Raw genomic sequence first — 22,507 nt, 5'->3', positions numbered from 1 at the left:
GATACTCTTGTCCCATACCCGCCTTCTAAAGCAGCGCGAATCTTTGCACCAAGACCTCCATTCATTTCACTTTGCAACAGTAACTTCACTTCCTCGGCGTACATCTCTCGTCTTCGATGTACGTAGTAATTGTCATAGAATCCTTCTGTGAGGTTGGGGAAATGTTGGCGGGGAATCCATACGTTGAACAGATGGTGTTTCGCGAGCCAAACGGTAAGCACGATCGCGGATCCAAGCCAACGCTTTTCATCATCTCGCACAACGTGAATGTACGCTCTTGGTTTCCCTCTCGACCGCCAACTTTGCTTGTAATCCTTGTGGATTTTGACCGAGCCGATTACGGAGTCTAGCTCGAGATACGTTTGATACACCTCCACAGCTGGGCGGCGGTTCACCTCGGAGTCGAGAACGCGCTGAAACTCAAGGGGTACGAAATCGGTCATACTGGGGGTTGTAACAGTTTGTTTTTTTGCAGAAAACGGGCCGACCGCCTGCCGATTGCGAGGTATAGGAACAGCGTCGCGAGATTATATACTGGGCTTGTCGGTCGCCTATGGCTGATGTCGTCAAGATGGCGTATCTGTGATCAAAGGAGAACTAAAATTCGTGTTTCACTTGATACCTTCGAGCACGCGATGACTGGAGAGGACCGACATCCTACCCCATGGGACCAGAGTCCAAGATGTTTCATTTTTATTCATGCCAAACCTGGACCACCGCAGTCTAGATTGCTATCTTTCAGGCCGTATGACTCGCTAATTTGCCGACTCGATATCGCATACCGGAGCTGTACAATGCCGCATTCTGCTGTATGAAAGTTTGCACGGAGTAGTATACATCATGAGGCTTTTCTTAGAGCAGAGACGAGCGTACCCCTTTCATGCTGTCAAATTTGCACATACGGGGCTTGTCATAAAGTCGAAGACAGCAGCTATGCGGTAGAAACTCTCAGCCTTACATGCGTCGCATGATACCGCAATCCAGCAACGCTTTGAGGACTATCTCCAATACGCTCGTCATGCACGCTCAACATCAGGCCGCCGACACTCTTCTGTAAGAACCTCTCAAATACAGCAAGGAACATCGAAGGAATGCACGTTTCGAGCAGCACGGCTAATAAATTTGGACTTTCCAACCTAGGTCTATCCCTACAGGTCTTTCTACAAGAACATCCGGTAGCAATAAAGCTCGATGCTCAACGCTAACTTCGGCCTGTAGAAGGAGGCAGCGCTCCACTCATGGAGGAATCAGGTACAATCTCAGTATCAGAGATGTCGGAGGCTGAACCTGAGTCCTGTGTAACATGTGTACCTCCGATGGAACCCTCGACAGGCTTTGGCAAATCTTCATCTTCGAATTGCCAATCAAGCCAGCCCGTGTTGTATTCAAAGGTCGGAAGTAACTGGTTCCCCTTCCTCTTGATCCGCTTGTCTAGCTCCGATCCAAGAGCTTGGTGAAGCCGAGAGTCCTTCTCGAGACATCGTTCCAACGCGTCCAATACTCCATCATCCAGGTAAAGCCGAGAGTCCTTCTCTCCCAACGCGTTTGAGACCTCAGATGACACAGAAGACGCAGGAATCCAGAACTTGAACAGGTCGAACTGCCAAGTAGTGTTGTATCTTTCCTTTCTCTTTTCTATGACCAACTCCATGACTATAGCGATCTTCCTGTCCTTCGAGCTGTCTTTATACTCCACAGAGTAGATGTAGCAGACGAGTTCCGGTCGACCAAAGGCTTTTTCGACGCGGCGTAAATAAGAAGAATTTTTCTTCACGGCGGCGAAGTCGGTCCCGTAGGAGAAGTTTGTGTGGGTCTTCATATGATTAGAGAAAACGGTCTCAGCAAAAATGTAAGATGTTGTGAAGCTGAAGGTGTTTTCCAGTTCGAGGGGTGTGATCGTAGACCTTTCATCCCGAGCTTAAATACATGTCTGCCCGTACCACAAGCTTCTCCGGCTACTATTCCGCTATTCCGCAGAGGAATGTCGCCCGAGGAGACAAAAGGAGGGTCCCCGACTGTCGTGACCTCGTTTTCGCGCTGATGTCACCTGAACGATTCACACAATCGTGGTCCCGTGACCGTAACGGATTTTATCGAGTTGTCAGTTCAGTCAGGTGAAAGCTTTCGCTCCAATTCGCAAATGATGAAACAAGATGCCTGTGAAAGGGGAGCGCGCGCGCCTCCGCCTGCAAAGGGGGGCACATGCGCGCGTAAAGGCGTTTTGCTTGGTGTGGTCTCATGATCTAGACGGTCGCTCGAGGCGCGATCAAGTGATCGGAATGTTCCGTGAAAGCGAAAGGAGTACTGAGGGTATCTAGTCCTCCTCCCTCGGGCCTATTCAGTTGGAATGTTAACGGACTTGTGGGTAAGGCTGCCGGCTTTACCCAATTGCTCGAACAACAGAACCCTTCAATAGTATGCCTCCAGGAAACCCTGTTAGGGATTGGGGTTTTTCCTCAATGTACTGAGGGTTACAAGGTCTACACGCACGGTAGGAGTCCGGGTGTCAGTGCTTTAAGCGACTCGGCCCAGTTGTACCCTCGGTATCCCCATGGCGCCTTCGTGCTTCCGCTCTACTGGAAGGTCACGATCACAGTCTTATGATCCCTGATCCCTTATTTTGTATCTGATGAGTTACGGTATGTATGATGCTGCTTGGATCCCCCACACCACGCTGCCGGGATGATGAAAGAAAGCTACTCAGCAGTCGTCAAACATCCGACGATCGAGCCATATCACCAAGTGTCGGTAGATAGAGCGACAGACACTTGAATTTATCAAAGTCGTTTCTGCATGCATACAAGTATCTGGTCACGATCGGTCGCATCGGACGGGATGAAGAGGATCAGACGACAGTGTGGCGAAAGCCATAAATTCATACCAATACGTCTCAATACAGTATCGCCAATCATACAGCGCGAAATTTTTCATGTCTTTGAAAAGGAAAAGAGATCCCTCACAGAGCTGAGACGACTGCTGGTTCTGTGGTTCAGGATTTCGACCACATACCAGAAGTCATATCGGTCTCAGCTCCGCTAACAGATGTCTGGACAGACGTCACATAACTGCCGTTCTAAGCTTCAACGGATACATCTTGTCCTGGTGTCCAAGTGAACCAGAACCCCGGGTTTTCTCCCTCAATTGAACTATTCGCTTGCCGTCGGTCTCGACGAATGTGTTCAACCTCTTCCCCCACGGCATCTCTGATGACCTTAGCCAGGGGTGACTTTGGCGCCAGAAGTTTGCGAGTCTTCTCGACGTAACGATCGAACCTTGTTGGGAACGTCCCGAAGAAGTCAGGTTTCCGTTGTTCCAGATGTTCTCTCGCAATGTAGACTTCGCATATGTCGTAAATTTCCCAAAACCTGGGGTTCTGCTTGCATCGCTCAAACACTAAACGTAAGACTACCACTTCTTTCTCCGTAGCAAGACCGGGCCGCAGCTTGGCTGGCCATAGGTAACACTGCAGGAATTCAATATTTCCCGGCGATTGGATCAGGTAGTTGAAGGGTCTGCCGAATGGAGTGGGTCCGTCTCGCCATTTTTTGGCGTATGATGGCACTTGGATTTCATTGATGTTGACGGCCATCTGGCGAGTTTTTGATCTGTTCAAGCTGAAGAGAGCACTTTGATTTTGAAATGTTCAGCTTGACCGCTTGTCCAACGATATCTTGATAATATATACATCTCCAGCACGACGGCGAGGTCGTGGTATCTCGAGATCGCCACTCCGCGAGTGAAAGGAGCGCTTACTCTTGTTTCTCACCGGATGCTTAGCGAGAGGATAGTATCCAGGTTCGGTCAGCTTTCAAACCACCTTTAGTGATCGATGTCGGGACAAGACTACGTGCTTCACAGTGACATGACAGCCTGAATATTCTTGCTGAGGAGAACCGGACTGAAGCATACCGTCATAGCGCGACATGTCAGTCAACCTTAAGAGCCACATCTCCATAAAAGAGATCGACCATTTAGCTTTTTTCACTCAGCAACGACCCTGTCGTCCACAACCCTTCTCGAGACCAAGTTCGTAGGGGTGCCAGAGACGTCAAGGGATGGCGTTCTCATAGGAGCGTAAGAGCGCCGGTGGCTCGATAGTATCGTCGCTAACTATTTCGAAAGGTAGTAGTAGTTGCGTTAATTCATTGATAGTAGGGAGGGTGCTTTTCACAAGGAGTACAATCGATCATTTGAATACAATCAGGTGCGCTATACACGTTCAACCACGCGATGAAGCGGAGGTCGTAGGAACCGTGCCAATGGATCGAGCATTCCGGCGAGACCTCAGCCTGATGTCTGTCACCAAGCTGAGAATGCTTGACCGGCCAGAGAAGGAGCGCGCAGACGAACTCGCTTGGGATGTCCGGGTACGGTCTTGAGAGAACTGTTCCGCAGTCATCTCCGTAGCAACTGCCTCGTTGCTCTGCTGCCGTGTCAATCCAGCAGTCTTGGCAGTTGAAGCCCATTCGACCGCTTGATCTCCCGCAAAGTGACGGGGGACCGGCTTGCCGTTTTTGTACCGTGCTAACAACTTGGGGAGGGCCTGCAGGATATGCTTTTCCGCAAAGTGTATAAAGTCCTGATTGGTAAGAAGCTCTTCAACCTGGACCTTGTAGATCTCTGAGTTCGGGTGGTGCGATGGGTTCAAGAGGTTTCCATCCAGGAAGATCCTCGGCAAATCATGTCGCTCGTCCTCCCTGCCCAATCGCGTAGCGCTAAAGCGAATCCAAACGAGAACAAAGCTGTTGTAGGCGGATTTCGACGTCAATAAGCTCCCAGAAAACTTCAGGTCAGTCAGCAGATCTTTTCCAGCAAGAAGCTCCGTCAAAGGTGTGACATCGAACGGGATTTCATCGCTGGTGTGCACGGCAGAACTCATTTTCAAGGAAGAGATCGCTGCTAGGATTGAGCTTGGTGGTCGCGGAATGAGGGAATTAGGGGACTTACCCTTCGACGCACGAGGTGAATCCTGCTTATAACCATCTTCGATCAGTATCGATGTGAAGTGTACCATAAAGGGCTTTGAAGTCCCTAGTCGCTGCATTTGACAAAGGAACGCCATTGACCCCTCGAAACATTCCGCCTCAGACTGCCACAGGCGCAAGTGCAGGGAAGAGACATCCCTCCTCTCACTGCCCATAGTAAACCGCTGAGAAATGTCCGTTATGACGTTTCAAAATGCTAATAAAGGAAAACCCGGCTCTCTTTCCGAACCCATCTACATCCACCCGCCACCAGCGCGCGCGTTATCGTGTTTTGGTACAAACAACACCACCCCATTCTCCTCCGAGGGTCTTTGACGTCATCTCTCGCGACGTCTCGTTCTCCAACAAGTCCAGACGAGAAGTCTAGACCAATCGCTTGAAAACCTTGGGGGCGGCGCAGGCATCGACACAGTGCATCTAAAACGAGGTGGAGGAGGATTAGCAAATAAATTCTTGTGTTGACACCATGTCAGTATCGGTCGCACCAGGTGGAAGAGCTCCTCGACGCAGTCCTCTGTGTCAAACAGAAATAATAACGTCAGCCGATCATTCTCGCGCCAAGCTAAACACGCTGCCGAAACTCACCTCCTTGCCATCCCTTTCCACCCTCGACCTTCTCGCTACAGGCCTTGAAGTGGTGTGCGGCAGGGGCACACTCCTTGGTCTTTTCACACTCGGCTCGGATGGCAGGTGCGGGCTAGAGTCGAGTCGTTAAGAAGGGAAAAGTTAGTCAGTCGAGTTCGTTTCTGTTAGAAGCGTCTGCGGTGTGACGTGGTGTGACAGGTCAAAGGTGGTGTGACGAGATGGAGCGACGGAGTCCAGTCGTTTTGTTGTTTCCTATGTCCTCCGATAGTTCGCAAAGTGTTTTGCAAGTCCATCTGCGATATCGATTCGTAACAAATTCCGTACCAGGTTCCGAAGTCCGTGACAACTGGAAATGAGACTGATCCCTGCAATCATCCTTTTTGTCCACAAATCTTGCTCTTCGACAAATCGCGCTTCTTGATCTCGGCGTTGTTATGCTGAAGGCGAGTATCGCACCGTATTTCTGGTAGCAATCATGTCCTGTTCGATAGCGGGGTCGTGCGCTTTGCCTTGTCCTGAGGTTTTGTTTTCCAGCGTAAGCACAGGAACAACGTTTGGGTTCTCTCTTTTCGCGCTCATCATGGAGCGGGGCCTTTCCGTTGTCGTCCACCCCGACCGATGACGGACGTTCGCCTCTCAGACATCGAGGTCGAAGTCAATCGACCAACGAGTTCTGCCTCTCGGTCTCAACCGCCTAGCCTCATCTGGCTCTGTCTGGCTCTGTCCGATGAGATGGTCGCCTCCTTGAGACGGTGCCGAATATGATCCCGATATGACGCCGAGTGATCTTCGGACGACCTCTTCTGATTCACGCAGGTTTGACCTCTCATCGCCGCCATCTACGACTCCTGGTCCATCAAAATCTGATATCGACCAGGACAGTCCCGTAGTCCTTCCTGTGCCCTATAGAAGCCTCTCTCCAACCCGTAACGTCTATCGAGAAGACGCGAGCGAATCGCATGAGACGTGATCTCGGCACCACAATGGCCGAATCGAGATACCTGTTCGTCTCCATCAGAACCGTGCATGTACGTCCATCGAGCGCCGTTTGAAGGGGGCCGTGATTCCAGAGTCGATTGGATGTACAGCTCTTGCGGTATTTCACGGCGAATCCAGTTGTTTGAAACGACGACAACAGCTCCTCTGGTTGAATGAGAATATGAACGTGACGACGGCGTCCGATCGTGGAATGATCTCGTTCTCTGACTATTGCTCCGGAATGGCCCCAGCATCGTGCTTAATGTATTGATGCGATGATTCGGGTTGACTTGAACCGGACCTGACGTATTGGTCCGGCAGATATTTGATATGCCAGATTCGAAGCCAGATCATGTTCGCTCGTCTGCGCGATGAGTTCGATGAGGCCGATATCACATGGGTCATCGATGCTTGAGTTGATGATCGAGCTTGAATATCCTCTGATCAACCAGGTAAACCGCGTTTCCAGGTAGAACCAGAAGCGATGATTCGAGATGCGGTCGAGTTGAATGAGATGAGAGGGTATGTGTGGGTACGAGATGTTCCAAGTCTTCTGTAATGAAGATCCGGTAGTCCAGTTCTTGAGGTCCGAAGCTTATCCGTCCCGAATCCTTCGTCACGTCCCGGGCTCAAGCCCGAATCGAGTCCAGGTTCTCCAAATCCGCTTCGTCCACTACCTCGATTGTCACACCACGTCACACCGCCGACTCATCAAAGACAGAATCTACTCACATCCTCAGGCTCATCCTCCTCCTCTTCCTCTTCTTCCTCCTCGGCCTCCTCCTCAGCCTCGGGCTTCTCCTCCTGCTCTTCCTGCTCGGGTTCCTCCGATGGGGTAGGGGCGGGAGCCTCGGCGTGGGCGCTGGAGGTGAGATTAGGCAGTAGCATGGTTAGTTCGTTGAGATGGTACAGTCGGGGTAGGAGTAAACGATAGACGGACGATCGGGATGAGCTCTCAACTTTCCAAGTGCCAGATCGTTTGATCGACGGCGACTCACGTAGGGAAGACCATCTCTACCATGGATCCGAAAAAGGAAGTGAGATCGGACATGACGACAGAGTGTGCTTTTGGGGGGAGGAGATGAGGATAAGTCTATGTAGATGGTGTAATGACCTAGTTGTGGCAAGTGAGACGTGATGTATAGGTTTCATCGACTTGTCAACATCTAGGCTGAGCTCTGCGGGACTTGCGTCGATTCCGATTCGTTCAATCACAAAGTCGAGTCGTGAGCCAATCCGCGGTTCGTTCCGAAACAGTCGAAATGGTCCTTACGTAAGCTTGTCGATGGGTGCCGATGGTTACGTAAGTGTCGACACAATCGACAAACCATCGACAACTGTCGACACGCGACACGCTTACGTAACCCAATCGTCGACAAGTGTCGACACCATCGACACTATCGACAACCCGCGACATTACGTACGCGTCGCCCTCGACAACCATCGACAAGTGTCGACATCCTTACGTAACAACTATCGACACTCTCAGAAATTGGCAATCGCGCTTGAATCTCTCACTCAATCACGCGCGCTTCTCAGTGTTTTTCTCTTTTTTTCAAGCTCAATTCAACCTGACAACTTTCTTGGTCGACCTTGTGCGAGATCTTCGACATCGAGATCCTCGAAGTCGACATCGTCAAACGGGAAGCCTAGCCGTACGTCCGTTCTCTCCTTCTCCCTAGGCACTCCTCACCCCAGCAAGATTTCAAAGGGTGAGCTCAAGATCATTGTCGATTGTGTGTGGAGAGCGAAACGCTGACCGTCTATCCGTTCGATTGCAGACCTTTGAGTGAGTGGATCTTGGACGAGTTTACGGGATGGGTCTGGGTCTGGTCTATCGGTCATGGTCTCGGTCTCGGTCAACTGAGTTGCCTCAAGACGGATAGACATGGGGACAAGAACGAGGATCAGCCGACGACGAAGAGCGGGGGGAAGGAGATGTGGTCTAAGGGTCAAGAAGGGAAACACGGCGAGGCAAACGAAACAACGGCATCAATCACCTCAATCAACCTCATCCTCAATGCCTCTCAGTGATCTGCAAGAAAGAAACGACAACACGACAGGATAGGGCTGTCATAGAAATAGATCGACAGCTCTGCCTTCATTCGACCATCGCCCTAGATCACAACTTACCTGCGGTTAGGAAAGGATACATCCGATTTCCCTTTCGACATTTGACATAGCAAACCGCTTCCTCTCAGACATCCAATGTCGGCGACGCATTAGACGGGTCGTTCGGAAAATCTGCAGATGGGGTCGAGGATGGAGGTTCTGCGTGAACCGGAGGATATTCTTATCGATCATGCCGAGTGCCAAGGTGGATGATTATGGAGAACGAAGGGCAGACGAGACGGGAAAGGTCGGGAATGAAAGACCTTGATCGCAGAGGAGTCGAACGCAGAAAAGCGGATGAGATGATATGGAAGCGGGAATCGTCTCGCTACGTGGCATAGGACCTACCACCTCCATCGGATGAAGCCGACCACGAACATGACCCAGACCAAACCACAACCAGACCCAGACCCAAAATTCACGGACAAACACCTGTATCGGAATGCTGACTTGTCTACATCCGTGTCGTTCCCGCAGAGAATCAACAAAAATGGCCCAACGAGTCACCCTCCGCAAGCGTACCCCGTACAACACCACCTCTGCCCGAAGGAGGGTCGTCAAGACTCCCGGTGGAAAGTTGGTCGTTCACCACTTGAAGAAGTTGGCTGTGAGTCCGGGCGACGTCTTTACCTCTAATACTCGCAAGGTAGAATCCGCGAGGCTGATGCAATACGAAATGCTCGATCCTCGTTTGGCAGAACGGACCCAAGTGTGGTGACTGTGGTCTCGGACTCCCCGGTGTCCCCGCTCTCCGACCCAGGGAGTACGCCACCCTCTCCAAGAGGCAGAAGACCGTCCAGAGGGCTTACGGTGGATCGAGGTGTGCCGGATGTGTCAAGAACAGGTGAGTTTCGGGTCGCTGTCACGTCGTTTTTTGGCTAGTTGGAAGAAGCTATGGCAGGCTGACGTATAATGTGTTTTGTCGCCTCTGTAGGATCACCCGAGCCTTCTTGATCGAGGAGGCCAACATTGTCAAGCGTGTGCTCAAGGCCCAGGCTGTCGCCCCCAAGAAGAAGTAAACGGTTCCTCGTCGACTTGGTTCTTTCCCCTCCTCCCTCCTTTTCTCTTATACGACCCACCCTCGCAACACACAACAAGCACCTGATCGTCGAAGTCAAACAAAGTCGGGATAGATCGGGAGGATCGGGAGGATCGGGATGGATCTCGTATCGCCCGAGTTGTACCTTTTCGTCGACCGGATCTAGACACACGGGGATAGTTCCCTTGTGTTGATCTGCGTTCTCTCGCCTTTGATTGGATCGATGTGATGATGAGCAAACGAGAGTCGCGTGGTCCAAGAATCCAGGGCCTGAGCGGATCGGATTTGGTGTCCTTAAGCTTGATGCGGAGCGAGCGAAAGAGCTGCTCTCGCCGGGGTGAAACGTGTTTCATCATGAACAGTCCAATCACCACGCGTTTCAAGCTGAGATCAACTCGGTATCGATAAACTGCTAACCTGGCCCGATATTGGCAAGCAGCGGGCGACTTGTTCCAGAAATCCCGTATAGCTGTGACCCGGATTCCTGGTGCTCTTGTCAGTGGCAGCGTTAACAATGATATGGCGAGACGTTCGTCAAAGGATATCTAGTGAGCGTGATGTGAGAGAATCACGGGAAAGCTTGACGCCATTTCCAGACCGGTTGGAAAGTTTTTTCGACGCAATGCAAGTTCGTTTTCACCACCAGGGTGACGATATCTCAGCCACATATACCCACACTATGACAACGGTCTTCTTGCGGAAACTCTTGCGGTGCTCGAGGCAGCAAGTGTCCAACAGGCGATCGATTACTGTGAGCGCGTCGATAGCTGCGTCTCATCGAGCTCGACCTACTTCCGCGTTTCAGTCGATATCGTGGTCCTTTGTCAGATGGTGACATTCAGAACAAGGGGAAGCGAGAGGGGGGGCTGTACATTCCCCCGGTTCTCCTCGTCCTTAGGTATAAGAATGGAGACAAGGCTGATGCATCTCGAACAGGTCTATTGACTGCGGCGGTGTCGGTCTTTACCTTCAACCTCACAGTCACTCATCCTCTATATTGAGCGGAACAATGTTCCAGCATCAAACTTCCGCTGAGTTGACCGGCAAAGAGATTGACCTCGATGTGGCGCCACTCTTGCGATCCGTAAAGGCGAAAATCGAAACCGTGCCTAAAACAGGGCTGGAAGACATTATGCTTCCTGAGCTGCGTCTGTTTGGTACTTTGTCAACCTTGCAAGCCACCCATCATGAGCCCATCAGTGTGCGACTCAAATTTAGCGCAACTGCTACTGGTGCAGAAAGCCGATATCCACTGGGCGAACTCCATATGAGTTCAGACCTCTTGAATCAGCCACCTCAACTCGATCCTGCAATCTACAAGGCCCCTGTTGAGGTTCTCCTTCGTGAAAAGGCCTTGAAGACTTTCATAACGGATCTCATCTGGGACAGACTGGTCGACATGGATTTGTGGCGCGAAGACGCCGATTGGACATCAAATACTCCATGAGTTGGAACTTGGGATCCGAAATCCCAAGCTGGAACGACGAGAACAGACCCGGACGATGAAGGGGGCATGACAGGCGAAGGCGATGAGCAATCGTTCCGCCAGAGTGTTCTTACGCAATCGGCGACTCTGTTCTCCCGGGCGGCCACTGTTCTTTCGAACGCCGTCACGAGCCTTTCCACGAGAGTGAAAGAGGTGATGTCGGGAGCATCGTCTGCAAGGGATGTTCACACTGACAACCCTCATGAGGCAGGCTTGCCATCATCACGCTCCGCCAGTCTTGTAGGAGGAGGTCTGTAAAATCAGGTACTAGAGCCTTGATGCTTTCGGATTGTAAACATGCTTCATTGTGTTGTATGACCAAGTTTTTATTACCGTAGCGGAGAAGCGAGACCTTCAGGGAGACCTCTCGGACAGAAACTGACATCTTCGATTTACGCCTTGATGAGTGAAAAGGCGGCGAGCAGAGGCGCTATGGCGCCTAGAGGTAACAACCGCGGTGCCCGAATTCCGAAATATGGTTTGTAGTTTTGTGATAATTCTGTCTTTTTTGTCATTCGAGTGCACTGGTATCACAATGGGATGTGAAATGCGCGAATCGGTGGAACGAGTCGCTTCCGTTGCTACGCGCTGCCTCATCAACCGCCACGTTTCAGGCGATGTAGAGTTCCTTTGTCTCGCGGCCCCCGTAAATGGGCCAGAACCCTTGCACCATGGTCCCTCATGTATGCTTGCCAATATATAATGGTAGGTCTAAACGGAATCAAGATCTTTGCATCCTTTCGCTTTTGATCAGTAGCTTATACACATTATCCGTCACATACCACACGCATCACCCATGGCATCTCTCCCTGAACAGCCCCTTCAACTCAGCAAGCCGGTCAGTTTCGACGTGACTCCGCTTCAACGATACTTGGAGTTCCGCTTCGAAATGACCGGCGCGAGCCTGGCTGGAGAGTTTCGGACAGCAGGTTATCCTGCGGAGCAGATCATTCAGGTTCGGCTGTTCATCACCGGAACAATCGTTCTACAACATGGACAGCAATCCATGGACCTTGCCGAGATTGTAGTCAACGCTAAGGATTGCTTTCCGGATACAACTCAAGATGCAAACGGCTACAAAGACCTCGTAAAGGAACTGCTGTATAATTGGAAATTCCTTCCCTACGCTGCGGGGCATCTGAATGACAGACTATGCGAGCTCAGGAATAGGCGGAACGCCGAAAAGTCGCTGGACATGGACATCACGCCCATCACCTACCCTCCTGGGAGCGAAGTAGAGCATCCTGAGACTCTGTTGACCCCAAAGGAACCTACTCAATCATCTGACGAGAACAGTGTTCACGAAGGATCAGACAGTGGGACCATGCAGACGCGGTCTGGAAGCTTTATATCCAGCTTTTACAAAAGTCTGGCATCTGCATTTAAGCTTTCCCGCAAGACCAATTAGACTGGTTGAGGGATTCCACCGGGAACAAGGTGGTCCTCCGTTTGTACCTGATAGTGACGAGTGGTTGGTTGTACCCCCTGCCATATGGACCATCCCCCTGACCATCGGACATATGTCAATACCAATACTCGAGCATCTTTCTTGTGGAGCAGAGCATTTTGACTGCCTCACCCGGCTGCCTTGAAGACCGACATGATGGATCAGCTGCAGATATCTAGCCCCATCCTCGAGTGACGCCTCGCTCTCTAGACCAGTCCCGAATGACGAGAAATTAGACAACCGCCTATGAAAGGAAGGTTCGACTCGTCGGAACGGTCGTCAAGTACATATACCATTGGACATGAGCTTCCACAATCAACGGTGTCGCTTGCGTATGTATAGCAACCATGTAAGGTACAATGATAGCCGACGGCCATATTACGGAACTTCCTGCTCATGCGGGTTTCATCACTTTCGAATCCCTTCTCGATAAAGTAAATCCCTCCGATCAAGAGTCTATGATCGACGTAGCTCCCCTGTTCACTGGAGCAACAACTCTGCGCCAGGGCGAGTCAGTCCAGGCACAAGTTTTCGTTATCGATCGGTATCAGCCAGAGCATTACAATGTCAACATCATCGACTGGGGAAAAGGCGCACACATGGCTCAACAAAGCGGAGGGACAATGCTTCTCGCTTGGATCAAGGCAACAGGCTCGATATACACCTTATTTGGTGTCTATTTGGCTGCACGACATGCGCGAGGCCTCTTGACAAATCACGTCCGCGTGTTTGAAGAGATGGTCAAGACCGGCTCAAAGTCACACCTTTACACATTCATCAAGGATGCCCTCAATATCAGACTCCAATTAATACGTTCTGACAAAGCCCCACCCGGCCTACAGTCTTTGCCCCTCGCTTGTTGGTTTGAATGGGAACCTTCCTCTCGCTACCAAAAATGTGCCTCGAAACCTTTGCCTCCAATTCCTGCGGTTTCAACGGGATCAGACGGATCTGCGATAAGTGTTTCGGATGCATATACCGCCGGGGAAGTTATGTCTAAGTCTGGCGTAGGAGAGACGAGCGTGTCTGAGAATCGGACCGAGGGTACAGATTCCGAGGGAGGTTGTCTTGGCTGGTCAAGCTGGATTACTGATAACTGGTGGTCTTTTTTCGCACCGAGCACGGCTGAACAAAGATCTCTCAGGTAACGCCAAAGCACGAACGAAATAAGGTCCTGCTCTTTCTGCTCAATGTAACATCAATCTCGTGAACTTCCATGTTGTAACAATTCGTAATCTACATTTCATAGCCAGTATCATGTTCCCGAGAATCGATAATCGATGGCAATGGACCAGTAGTGTTAGGATCGATGAGCGCGTTGAGCGCAGAGCGATACTACCCCCAGAGGCGCTTGAACAACATGGAGATTGGAATCTGTGTTCGGTCTCATTACTGTGCGTGATGCTTTCGTGAAAATACAGTACAGGAACCGCGCTCAGTCATCGTCATCAGTCGTGCTGTCGTCCTCATCTAGCTGTTGCTGAATGGGTCGGTGTGGTGTCCTAGCGACATTGGTTTCAAGGATCTGCAAGGGCGCACTGTCAGCTCGTCTGTCAGGTAGTTTTCCAGTCGACCTGCTGAACTCACCTTCTGTTTCAAGACGTTGCCGGATTCTGCTTTATCTTCTCTCTCCTCAATCTCATCCGCCACACCGAGTTTGAACCCTTTGCGGAAGATTTCTCCCTCCTCTTCAAGCCAATCCTTGTTGACACGCTCGAGCGGCGAAGGCAGGGGATCCGCTGCCTGGTCGGTATCTGCTGCTTGTTCGCCGAAGCCCGCTTGATCACCCTGCCGCGTGGTGGCGTTGAGCGAACCCAATTGCAACCCATTCAGCGGAATCGGCTTCTTCTTGACGAAGGGCAAAGATCCAACGACGGCGGCGTTGGGAGCCGACTTGGTCTGCTGTACGACATTCGGCTCGGCGAGCTCCTCTGCATCCGAATCGTCATCGTCCGAGTTGGTGAGGGAAAAGTTGGGACTCGATAGTTCGTGCGAAGGCATCCGCATGTGTCGACGAGGCGGCATGGCGGCAGTCCGAGCGGGTGATGGAGTGCTCACTGACGACGTTGCGGGTTTGCTTTGCAGCTGAATGACCTTGCGCTTCTGTGTGCCGGCCAAAATGACCTCGGATTCGATGACAAGGGGGGTGACCACGTCATTGGCAGCCAGCAAACGTTCCAGCCGGGTGGAATCGTCCGTCTCCTGGATAAGATCGCCTACTCGCTCCAACAGAGCTTTTGCCTGCTCAACTGCACCCACGGCCCGCTGCTTTTCGGTTGCGTCAACCGGAGTCTCCTTGTGCTTCGCGTTGAAACCTTGCAGGTACTGGGCGACCTCGTCTATTGCTTTGAGTACAGCTCCAGGATTCAGCGTGTAGACCTCGCTCCTCGCCAAACCCGCCGGTGTATCGACTGTCTTGCGCACGGCCTCGAAGTTACGTTGCTCCTCATGCTCCTTTGCTTGTCGAACCAACGCCGACTCTCGAATCGACGCCCACATCGCATCCCTGACTCCCTGCGATATCTTGCCCTCCCGTGCCTCGATGGCGGCCTCAGTGTTGCGGATACAGCACTGCATCAAGGACTGAGCCAGCTCCGCCTGTGCGGGATCTGCATGGTCCATCGTCAGGTCGAGACATCGGATGGTAGCGTTGGCTCGAATCCCGACGCTAAGTGCCGAGGCGCCATCGCTGCCGATTGCCACATTGCCAGTCAAATCGATATGCAAGACATGTCGCGCCTCGTGCAATCCCTCTGCCATGACCACGGCGCCATCGGTAGTCATCCCGGTTGAGCCCAGGTACAGCCTTTTGAGGCTGGTATTGTTTGCGAGAGCGGACTTCAGAGCGATCACCTGAACAACAACTGTTAGTTCGCGTCTGTCAAGAAGCTGAAGCAACTAAAACCTACTCCGTCCAAAACCGGCCCACAACAAGGGTTTTGGCTGAGATCCAGCGTTTCCAGCGTATTATTAAGTTTCTGCGATTTTGAAACGGTCAGCAACCGTTGGATGCCAAACTTTGACAGCAGAATACTCACCAAAGCCTGTGCTAACACCTGCAGACCTGCTGCATCGATCTTGTTATCACTCAAATTCAAAACTTTGAGCGTTTTGTTTCGCTTAAGCACTTGTGCTATGTATGATACTCCTCCCTGCAACAATGATCGAAAAGCTCAGCTGATAGGTCTCGTAAACAATTTGTTGCAACTCACCCTAATCTCATTGCCCTTGATGTCCAGAGTAACCAACGGTCCAAGCTTCTCCGGCTCCGTACCCGCCGCCACCGAAGGATGTATTGGCGGGACAGGGAAATCACGGGGCGTTTCCGTTATGTCTGGCGTCCCAGCTCGCATAGAGTCCCCGTTCAGCCGAGAGAACAGAGCGTCGCCATTTGAAACACCTCCACTGTTGATGGCCGAGGTGGTTGGCCGATTATCTGGATAATCCCGAATGATCAACGCGATCGCTACCGCACCCGTCGCATTGATCCGGTTTCTCCGCATAGACAAGTTCTTCAAGTTCGATCGTCTCAGCGAATAGCCTATCGAGGGCCACGAAACGTTAAATGGGAACTCCTCTTCGATGCTAGACTCAAGCAAATACTTACTAATAGCATCGAGGCTAGTCGGCCGGAGACTACATCCATCCAGACGTAACGTCTGCAATCCAACCGATCTCTCCCGAGTCTCGCTCAACGACGACGCTCGACCGAGATTGAAACCTCTTCTTCCAAGCTGATCGGCCTCTCGCACTTCCTCCTCCTCGGTAGGCTTCGTTGAATCTGCGGCTGTGTAAGGAGATGAAGCAAAGTCCAGGAAAGCCTGGGCAAGGTAGTCGGCCGATCGTTTATCGATCAGGTTATCCGACAAGTCCAGGAACCGTAGCGATTTTGCCTGGAATTACCACATGTATAATAGGTGCATCAGCTTCGATTTTGGGTCGGAAGAGCATGATAACAACCCTTACCTTCCGAACGTAAGCGGCTACCATCCTCCAACCTGGCGCCTTGATCTTGCGGTTCCCAGCAATACTCAGATGTGGTAATGTACCAGATATCAACAACGCATGTAGTATCGGTTTCAAGGCCTGCAAAGAGTCATCATCTTAAGCCCGTCTCATTGCAACGTCGAAACCATCAGGTTCATTGCGTGTGAACTGACATCGTCATGATCGATAATCCCCCCATCGAGCGCTAATCTCGACAATCCCCATTCCAGGGCCAAGATATCGGACAGAGCTTCTGCGGAGTGTTTGTTCAGCGGAGGATCTACGAACCAATAAGCGGGCGGGGCTGGTAAGTTGGAAGTGAGGAGGAGTTGGCGGGGTGACGATCCATCATCTGTCGCTTGCTAAAAGAAGCAACGTATCATCGAACAAGCGGTCAAAAGGAGCTGCCGAGTGGATTAAGCAAGAACTAGAACTTACGTTCAAACCGTTGACCACACCCTTCCTGACCAGCTCTTCCCGTCCCTTACATGCCGTCTCATAGAGCTGTACTAATTTCCCTCTCGTCCAATACTCTTTCTCCATGACACTCGCGACTTCAGCATTCTTGGTCCTTTCGATCTCGTCCCGATCAGCGAGGATCTTGTCCGACCAAGGCGGGTTGGTAGAAGAGATGGGGTAGGTTATGGATATGAGCGGAAGGAGGAAAGAGGCTCGTTTAAGGGGTTTGTGAGTATCGGGGTCGATATTCTGGTTAAGGGGAAGAGGAGATTGGGCAGAGCCGAGGGTTATGGTTGATAGCGCTGATAGGGGTTTTGCCAAGGCAGACTCTAGACGAGCAGCGCCGTTAGGCTCGATGGCCTTTTCTTGAGCCGTGGACGAGGATGGAGACGATCCGGCGGTCTGGAGCTTCCAAGGGAGTTGTAATGACGGTCCTCCTGAATTACCCGTCGTCTGATTGGCAGACGACGAAGCCGATGCCCCAGCCACGAACCTCCCCAACTTGCCGCCCCACGTCCCTACGACCGCCGCTGCTGCACCTCCTACCGCACCTCCTATGACTCCAGCACCTTCAATGACCCCATTGGCTATGTTCCCCACGGGTCCAGCTGCTATCCCATGCGCAGCAGCCGCTACCTGTCCGTTGACGTTCCCGCCCGGTGCAGCGTAATCGAGAAACTTGGGATGAATCGATCCGAGCGCGTCTCGAAGTTTCCCACTGAATCCTGGTTTGACGGGTGGGCGTGGTGGTTTAAGGATCCCCTTCTTTGGTTTCGAACGGGTTCGGTGTGGTGAGGGTGTAGGCATCGGGGTGATCGTGTCTTCATTCGATTGTTCGTTACGCGGCGGCTGCGATTTGGCAACAATATCGTCCTTTGCAGGTGCATCTGGAGCAGAATCGGTGGGAGCTCTCACTTCCGGGCTGTCCTGCACGATGACAGGTTGGTCAACCTGCGAGATATCGCCCTCAGCACCGCTCATGGTCGAGGTGATCGCGTGGCCGATCGGGGTGTTCGTCAGATCCGGTTGCAGCTGGTATATGCGGTCGGTAATTGTGGCTCTACTTGTGGCATGTAATGGTAGCTCTAAAAGTATCTTGGGATCTTGTCTGTATCTCTACCTTGTATTCAGTCGACCCGACACAAGTATACAACCACGACATGAATGCATGGTCACCACACTAACCGGCGTGCACTGCATTCATCATCGTCGGCACACCCTGCCCTCTCGTCATCGCATATCGGAAGCAAAATCTCATTGACGGAAGCAACGGCGGGACCGGCGGTCGCCGAAGGGCATGTTTGGTCGTGCGATAGTGATGATCTCGATGGTGATGTATGAATGTGAGATGATGCGAGCTCCACTTCGGTCCTCGTGGTATATATATATTATAGTCTCTCATACGACCTGCCTTACCCTATCGTCCCGTGTCTCAATCCATGATCCAAGGCTTGGGCAGTTTCTCCGCCAGCTCGTATTGAGCGTAAACGTCTGATCCCTTGAGCTTGCCATACCGCACCGAGACTGGGTGGTCGTCATTGGCCTCCTGCGAGTTTCAAACAAAGCGGATATCGTACGAATGCTCAGCAAACACCTCAAGACTTGCATCGGGTTGCGACTCGTCGACATGACATGACCATCGCCAACTCACAGCATGATCCGCCGCAGCGATACTAGCCAAAGGCGTATGCTGGCTCAGCCCCTTGAAATCCTCCCTCATCGTATAACTCCAAGCGACCGTCCCCAGCAAGAGCGGGATCATCCCCGTAGACGCCACTACGGACTGTCGGGCGGCGAAGAGGCCGGTCATGAAGACTTGGAGGAGGACGACGCCCCAGACGAGTCGGGCGAAAGTTGTCGGCCAGGCGTCTCCGGAGGACTCGTACGGGTTGACGAAGACTACGGGTGGCAAGGGGAGAAAAGGTATCTCGTCAGCATTGGGTGAACCATTTGCACAGGTTGACTATGACTTGCCATAGATGAGCTTGTATTTGTAAACCATATCTGCGAAGACAAAAAAAAGGCATTCAGCAACCCTGAAGAAAAGCACACCTCTCACTCGCGAGAAGGGACCTACATCCAACCCCAAAGTAAATGGCACCAAAGATCAAGATCAACGGCGAGATGACCGAATAAGTCAACGTCAGGATGAACACCATGATCGCCGGGGGATAGACCATCCCGTAGTTGATCGCCGGTGGGGTGTAGACCTCGGTAAACTCTGCCGAATTGGACATTTTCCATTGTATGCATGCTATCAGCACGGAAAGCATGTGAAGATGGGATTGTTTGACCGACCTCGGGGAGTCAACCGGAAAAAGGCCCGGTACAGGCCGATGAAGAACAGTTGACCGAAGTTGATCAGTTGAAAAGGCATGATACCGATACCTAAAGCAGTGGGAGTCAGTGCTCGAAATCTCATCAAGTGAGAAGTCAAACGGGCTCACTCGACAGCATCACGTATGACGTCGAGAACGCCCTAGCTTGGTTCTGGGTCAGGGCGGCTGCCAGCTTTTTGGGAATCTGTTCAGGTATTAGGTGTTAGCGACATGTCTTTGCGAGTTCACGGCACAACTCCTTACCTTTTCCGGCGAACCCGCTAGGTTCAGGAGCAAGTCGAAGATCGTCGACACGACCAAGAACACGAAGAGGACCGAGACAATGAGGAAGAGGGTGTACCTAGACAACAAAGATAATCAGCAGATATCTTGACTGAGAGTACGTCATGCGATCAAATCACTTTTTCAAGATGGACGTCGAAATCTCAGACTTGGACCTGAACCCTTGGATATAGCACAGCCACTCGAGCAAGTACGGTAGGGTCGCGTTGAAAATGAGCAGCGCGGAAGAAGGGAGGGTAGTCTGCACCAAGGCGGCGATGAGAGGAGACCTCTCGATCAGGCGGGCCAGCCAAGGTGCGACCTTTTCGAGCTCCTTGAACGAGAGCAAGGTTGCCAACGCCGAGACCGGAGCTACGAGCGTTGATTTTCAGCTTGATGCACGATTCTGAACACTGCTGCGACAGACCACTTACCGATCCAGAATAATAACCCAGCGATGATGACCCCAGTAATCATGATGCTCCTAACGATATGTTCGCGATGCGTCATGCCCATATTGTTCCAGACGATATCGTCTGGGTCGGGCGCCAACGTGGTGCGACACTCGGAATGTTCCGGAAAGTGGACGACCTGGGACGCGAATTCCTATAAAGCGTCGGAAGGAGCGTCAGCTGTGATAGAGTGACAATCAAGAATTCTTAGACTACCTACGGCCTCACGGATGCTCTCAAACGTAACGAAACCCTCCTCGGTCGTCTCCCATTCCTTGTGCCCCTCGAGCAACAGTTCGGCGCCGTCTTGCGGAGGAGGAACAGGCGTCGAAGCCGCACCGGGTGTCGAATGTCCGCTGCGACTGTTATTCCCGTGTATCTTGCGCAGAGCCTGAACTTTGGCATCTGCCGCTTCAAACTTGTCTTGCCAGTAATCGATGGCATCGACCTTTTCGCCCAGGACAGGGATGGCCTTCTGAAGCGTGGATTTAGGTACCCGGGTGCTAGGCCGATCGCCCATTTCATTGGAAGACGAGTCTTGACCCGTTGGCGAGGTCGTTCCAGATCCGTTCTCGAGATCACGGTCGGCAAGGAAAGCCGGTGGTACGCTCGCTGGCGGCAAGTCGTGCTCCCGCCTGACCTCGCCCCAATTGGGTTCTTCGGACAGAGCCAATCCGATCTCGGGCGTCTTGGGCGGAGGTCGGACCTTGCTAGTCGATCGACTCGGCGTTGCCGCGCCCGAATGGATAGCATCGGCATCAACAGGACGCAGATTTTGCTCGTCCTCCTCGTCCTGCTCCGGTAATCGAATATGACCGAGTCCTTTCCCGCCCCTATATTTCCACCAGGCCTTTTCCAAACCTCGCATGGCCAGCTCCCTTTCGTGTAACGCCTGTCTGAGTTCCCGGCCGACGTTCTTGACCATCCTGATACTCTCCACCTTCCACCCACAGTCGTTCTCAAAGTAATCTTGCAGTTTCTTTCCGTCTCGCAGATGTTCTGGGATGGCTGTCACCAAGACCGTCCTAGCCGGTACGCTGCTCTTGCGGGCCAAGGCGAAGATGCGACGTCGTGCGAGGAAACGGTGAAAGTTCTTGTGTAACATGTAAAGTGCCAGGATCGAAAAGAAGTAGACGAAGAGGAGGTGTAGTCCGACCGTCGTTTGGGGATCGATGACTAGGTCCATCAAGGTAGGGTTTTGGCGTGTGGTATTCCGCTTCAAAGTGTGGTTGTGGCTGGTCTCGTGCAGGTGAACAGGAGTCCAGAAGGTCGAGGTATAGTTGGTATCGGTGTCATTGCCCGCGTTGGGATCTGGTAGATCGTCGTCTGTCGATCCATTCCGCTGAGCACGCGAGGGCTTAGGTTAAGCTCAAGCCTGGATTCGTATGGCTTCCGGCCGACTTACAGTCAGATTCACGGGCACCAGGATGAGCGTGGCTGCACCGGCGCATATCGAGAAGAACAAGAACGACGTCTTCATGAAATCGAGAAGCTGAAAGTCGACCATTCAATCAGCCCTGCACGGCACGGGACTCGCTCAGCTCTGAGAATTGCTGCACTCACCACGACGGCGTCCAACCCGACGGTCCGTACCATCATACTATCGCTCACACTCAATACCGGCCGGACCCAGCCGAATAGACCCGGATGATCTTCTGACGGATCGCCCATATCCTTCGCTACAAGACAAGGTAGAATGTCAATAACCAAACACACCATCGTCAATTTCCATCCCCACACAGCCGGTCGGCGTGATCAGACGGCATCATGCTACTCACATTTCAACAGAGCTCGTCCCATATACACTCTCCGCCATCTCCGCCTCAGGATCTCGAATATGAGGACCGAGAAACCTCCTAGTGTGATAGAGAGGAGTAGTTGCGTACGGAACCATGGGCCTGTCATCGTTATTGCGTTGAATGGGATTGTGAATAACGTTTAGCGTGTGTGATATGGGAACGTCAAGAATGGGAGTCGGACCTACCCGTGTAATCTCCTACGGTTGCAATGGTATTCCAGCACCTTCAGTATAACAAGCTCCTCGGGACGTAAGTAGGGGAGACGACTGACGTGTAGGACCAGTACCCGGTGGTAGAGGCGACATGATCAAGCTCGCAGCCTGTCTGTACGGGACATCCACATCCCATTCGTGCATCGTTCCTTGTGGTTGTTTCGTAACCGATCCAGCGGCTGTCGTCGGTTTCTTGAATATAGCAGCACTATTTGATCCTCGGTGACTAGAATAATACGGTCGAGCGATCAGTTGGTGGTCAGGTTGCGCATCAAAGGGTCGTTACCAGGAATAGAGCGAGGCAGTCAAGGGTGAGAGTTATGATGATGTCGTCAGACCCCCAACGCCGCCGGTCATCGATCACGC

The 22,507-nt window shown here is 52.1% G+C and overlaps 7 protein-coding genes across 7 annotated transcripts; 2 read left to right on the top strand and 5 right to left on the bottom strand.

Moving 5' to 3' along the window:
- Nucleotides 1-697: 697 nt before the first annotated feature.
- On the bottom strand, nt 698-1,819 carry HD553DRAFT_322808 (uncharacterized protein; the record flags this gene model as incomplete). The annotated part of the gene is made up of 3 exons (XM_046181337.1): nt 698-787; nt 959-1,113; nt 1,207-1,819. 3 exons carry the CDS (start codon nt 1,817-1,819, stop codon nt 698-700), a joined length of 858 nt encoding a protein of 285 aa, XP_046038048.1.
- Nucleotides 1,820-4,160: 2,341 nt separating this feature from the next.
- HD553DRAFT_307824 (uncharacterized protein) lies at nt 4,161-4,897 on the bottom strand. Its single transcript, XM_046179466.1, has one exon. The coding sequence runs from the start codon at nt 4,877-4,879 to the stop codon at nt 4,220-4,222; it is 660 nt and encodes a 219-aa protein (XP_046038047.1). The 5' UTR covers nt 4,880-4,897; the 3' UTR covers nt 4,161-4,219.
- Nucleotides 4,898-4,951: 54 nt separating this feature from the next.
- Nucleotides 4,952-7,928, bottom strand: HD553DRAFT_307822 (ubiquinol-cytochrome C reductase hinge domain-containing protein). The gene is made up of 6 exons (XM_046179465.1): nt 7,822-7,928; nt 7,547-7,726; nt 7,281-7,410; nt 5,571-5,682; nt 5,471-5,499; nt 4,952-5,402 (listed from the first exon to the last, which is right to left on the bottom strand). The coding sequence occupies exons 2-6, from the start codon at nt 7,597-7,599 to the stop codon at nt 5,349-5,351; spliced, it is 378 nt and encodes a 125-aa protein (XP_046038046.1). The 5' UTR covers nt 7,600-7,726; nt 7,822-7,928; the 3' UTR covers nt 4,952-5,348.
- A 1,222-nt stretch (nt 7,929-9,150) lies between these two features.
- On the top strand, nt 9,151-9,679 carry HD553DRAFT_340461 (putative 60s ribosomal protein l34-b; the record flags this gene model as incomplete). Its single annotated transcript, XM_046182556.1, has 3 exons — nt 9,151-9,267; nt 9,359-9,504; nt 9,595-9,679. The coding sequence occupies 3 exons, from the start codon at nt 9,151-9,153 to the stop codon at nt 9,677-9,679; spliced, it is 348 nt and encodes a 115-aa protein (XP_046038045.1).
- A 2,283-nt stretch (nt 9,680-11,962) lies between these two features.
- Nucleotides 11,963-12,708, top strand: HD553DRAFT_367935 (uncharacterized protein). Its single transcript, XM_046184133.1, has one exon. The coding sequence runs from the start codon at nt 11,982-11,984 to the stop codon at nt 12,591-12,593; it is 612 nt and encodes a 203-aa protein (XP_046038044.1). The 5' UTR covers nt 11,963-11,981; the 3' UTR covers nt 12,594-12,708.
- Nucleotides 12,709-13,817: 1,109 nt separating this feature from the next.
- On the bottom strand, nt 13,818-18,217 carry HD553DRAFT_293847 (uncharacterized protein). Its single transcript, XM_046178441.1, has 9 exons — nt 17,058-18,217; nt 16,793-16,981; nt 16,599-16,718; nt 16,240-16,525; nt 15,845-16,173; nt 15,671-15,784; nt 15,542-15,610; nt 14,220-15,485; nt 13,818-14,157 (listed from the first exon to the last, which is right to left on the bottom strand). Exons 1-9 carry the CDS (start codon nt 18,057-18,059, stop codon nt 14,068-14,070), a joined length of 3,465 nt encoding a protein of 1,154 aa, XP_046038043.1. The 5' UTR covers nt 18,060-18,217; the 3' UTR covers nt 13,818-14,067.
- HD553DRAFT_307812 (uncharacterized protein) lies at nt 18,214-22,400 on the bottom strand. Its single transcript, XM_046179464.1, has 15 exons — nt 22,201-22,400; nt 22,115-22,126; nt 21,909-22,028; nt 21,694-21,809; nt 21,536-21,622; nt 20,351-21,472; nt 20,113-20,284; nt 19,819-20,050; nt 19,661-19,757; nt 19,526-19,601; nt 19,377-19,466; nt 19,156-19,299; nt 19,053-19,082; nt 18,730-18,977; nt 18,214-18,624 (listed from the first exon to the last, which is right to left on the bottom strand). The coding sequence occupies exons 1-15, from the start codon at nt 22,283-22,285 to the stop codon at nt 18,511-18,513; spliced, it is 2,745 nt and encodes a 914-aa protein (XP_046038042.1). The 5' UTR covers nt 22,286-22,400; the 3' UTR covers nt 18,214-18,510.
- Between the last annotated feature and the right edge of the window lie 107 nt (nt 22,401-22,507).

Source organism: Filobasidium floriforme (assembly GCF_021052385.1).
Source record: "Filobasidium floriforme strain CBS 6241 chromosome Unknown HD553scaffold_6, whole genome shotgun sequence".
NCBI lineage: Eukaryota > Fungi > Basidiomycota > Tremellomycetes > Filobasidiales > Filobasidiaceae > Filobasidium > Filobasidium floriforme.
The sequence above is the reverse complement of the archived record's forward strand: the minus strand, read 5'-3'. Positions and strand labels throughout refer to the sequence as shown.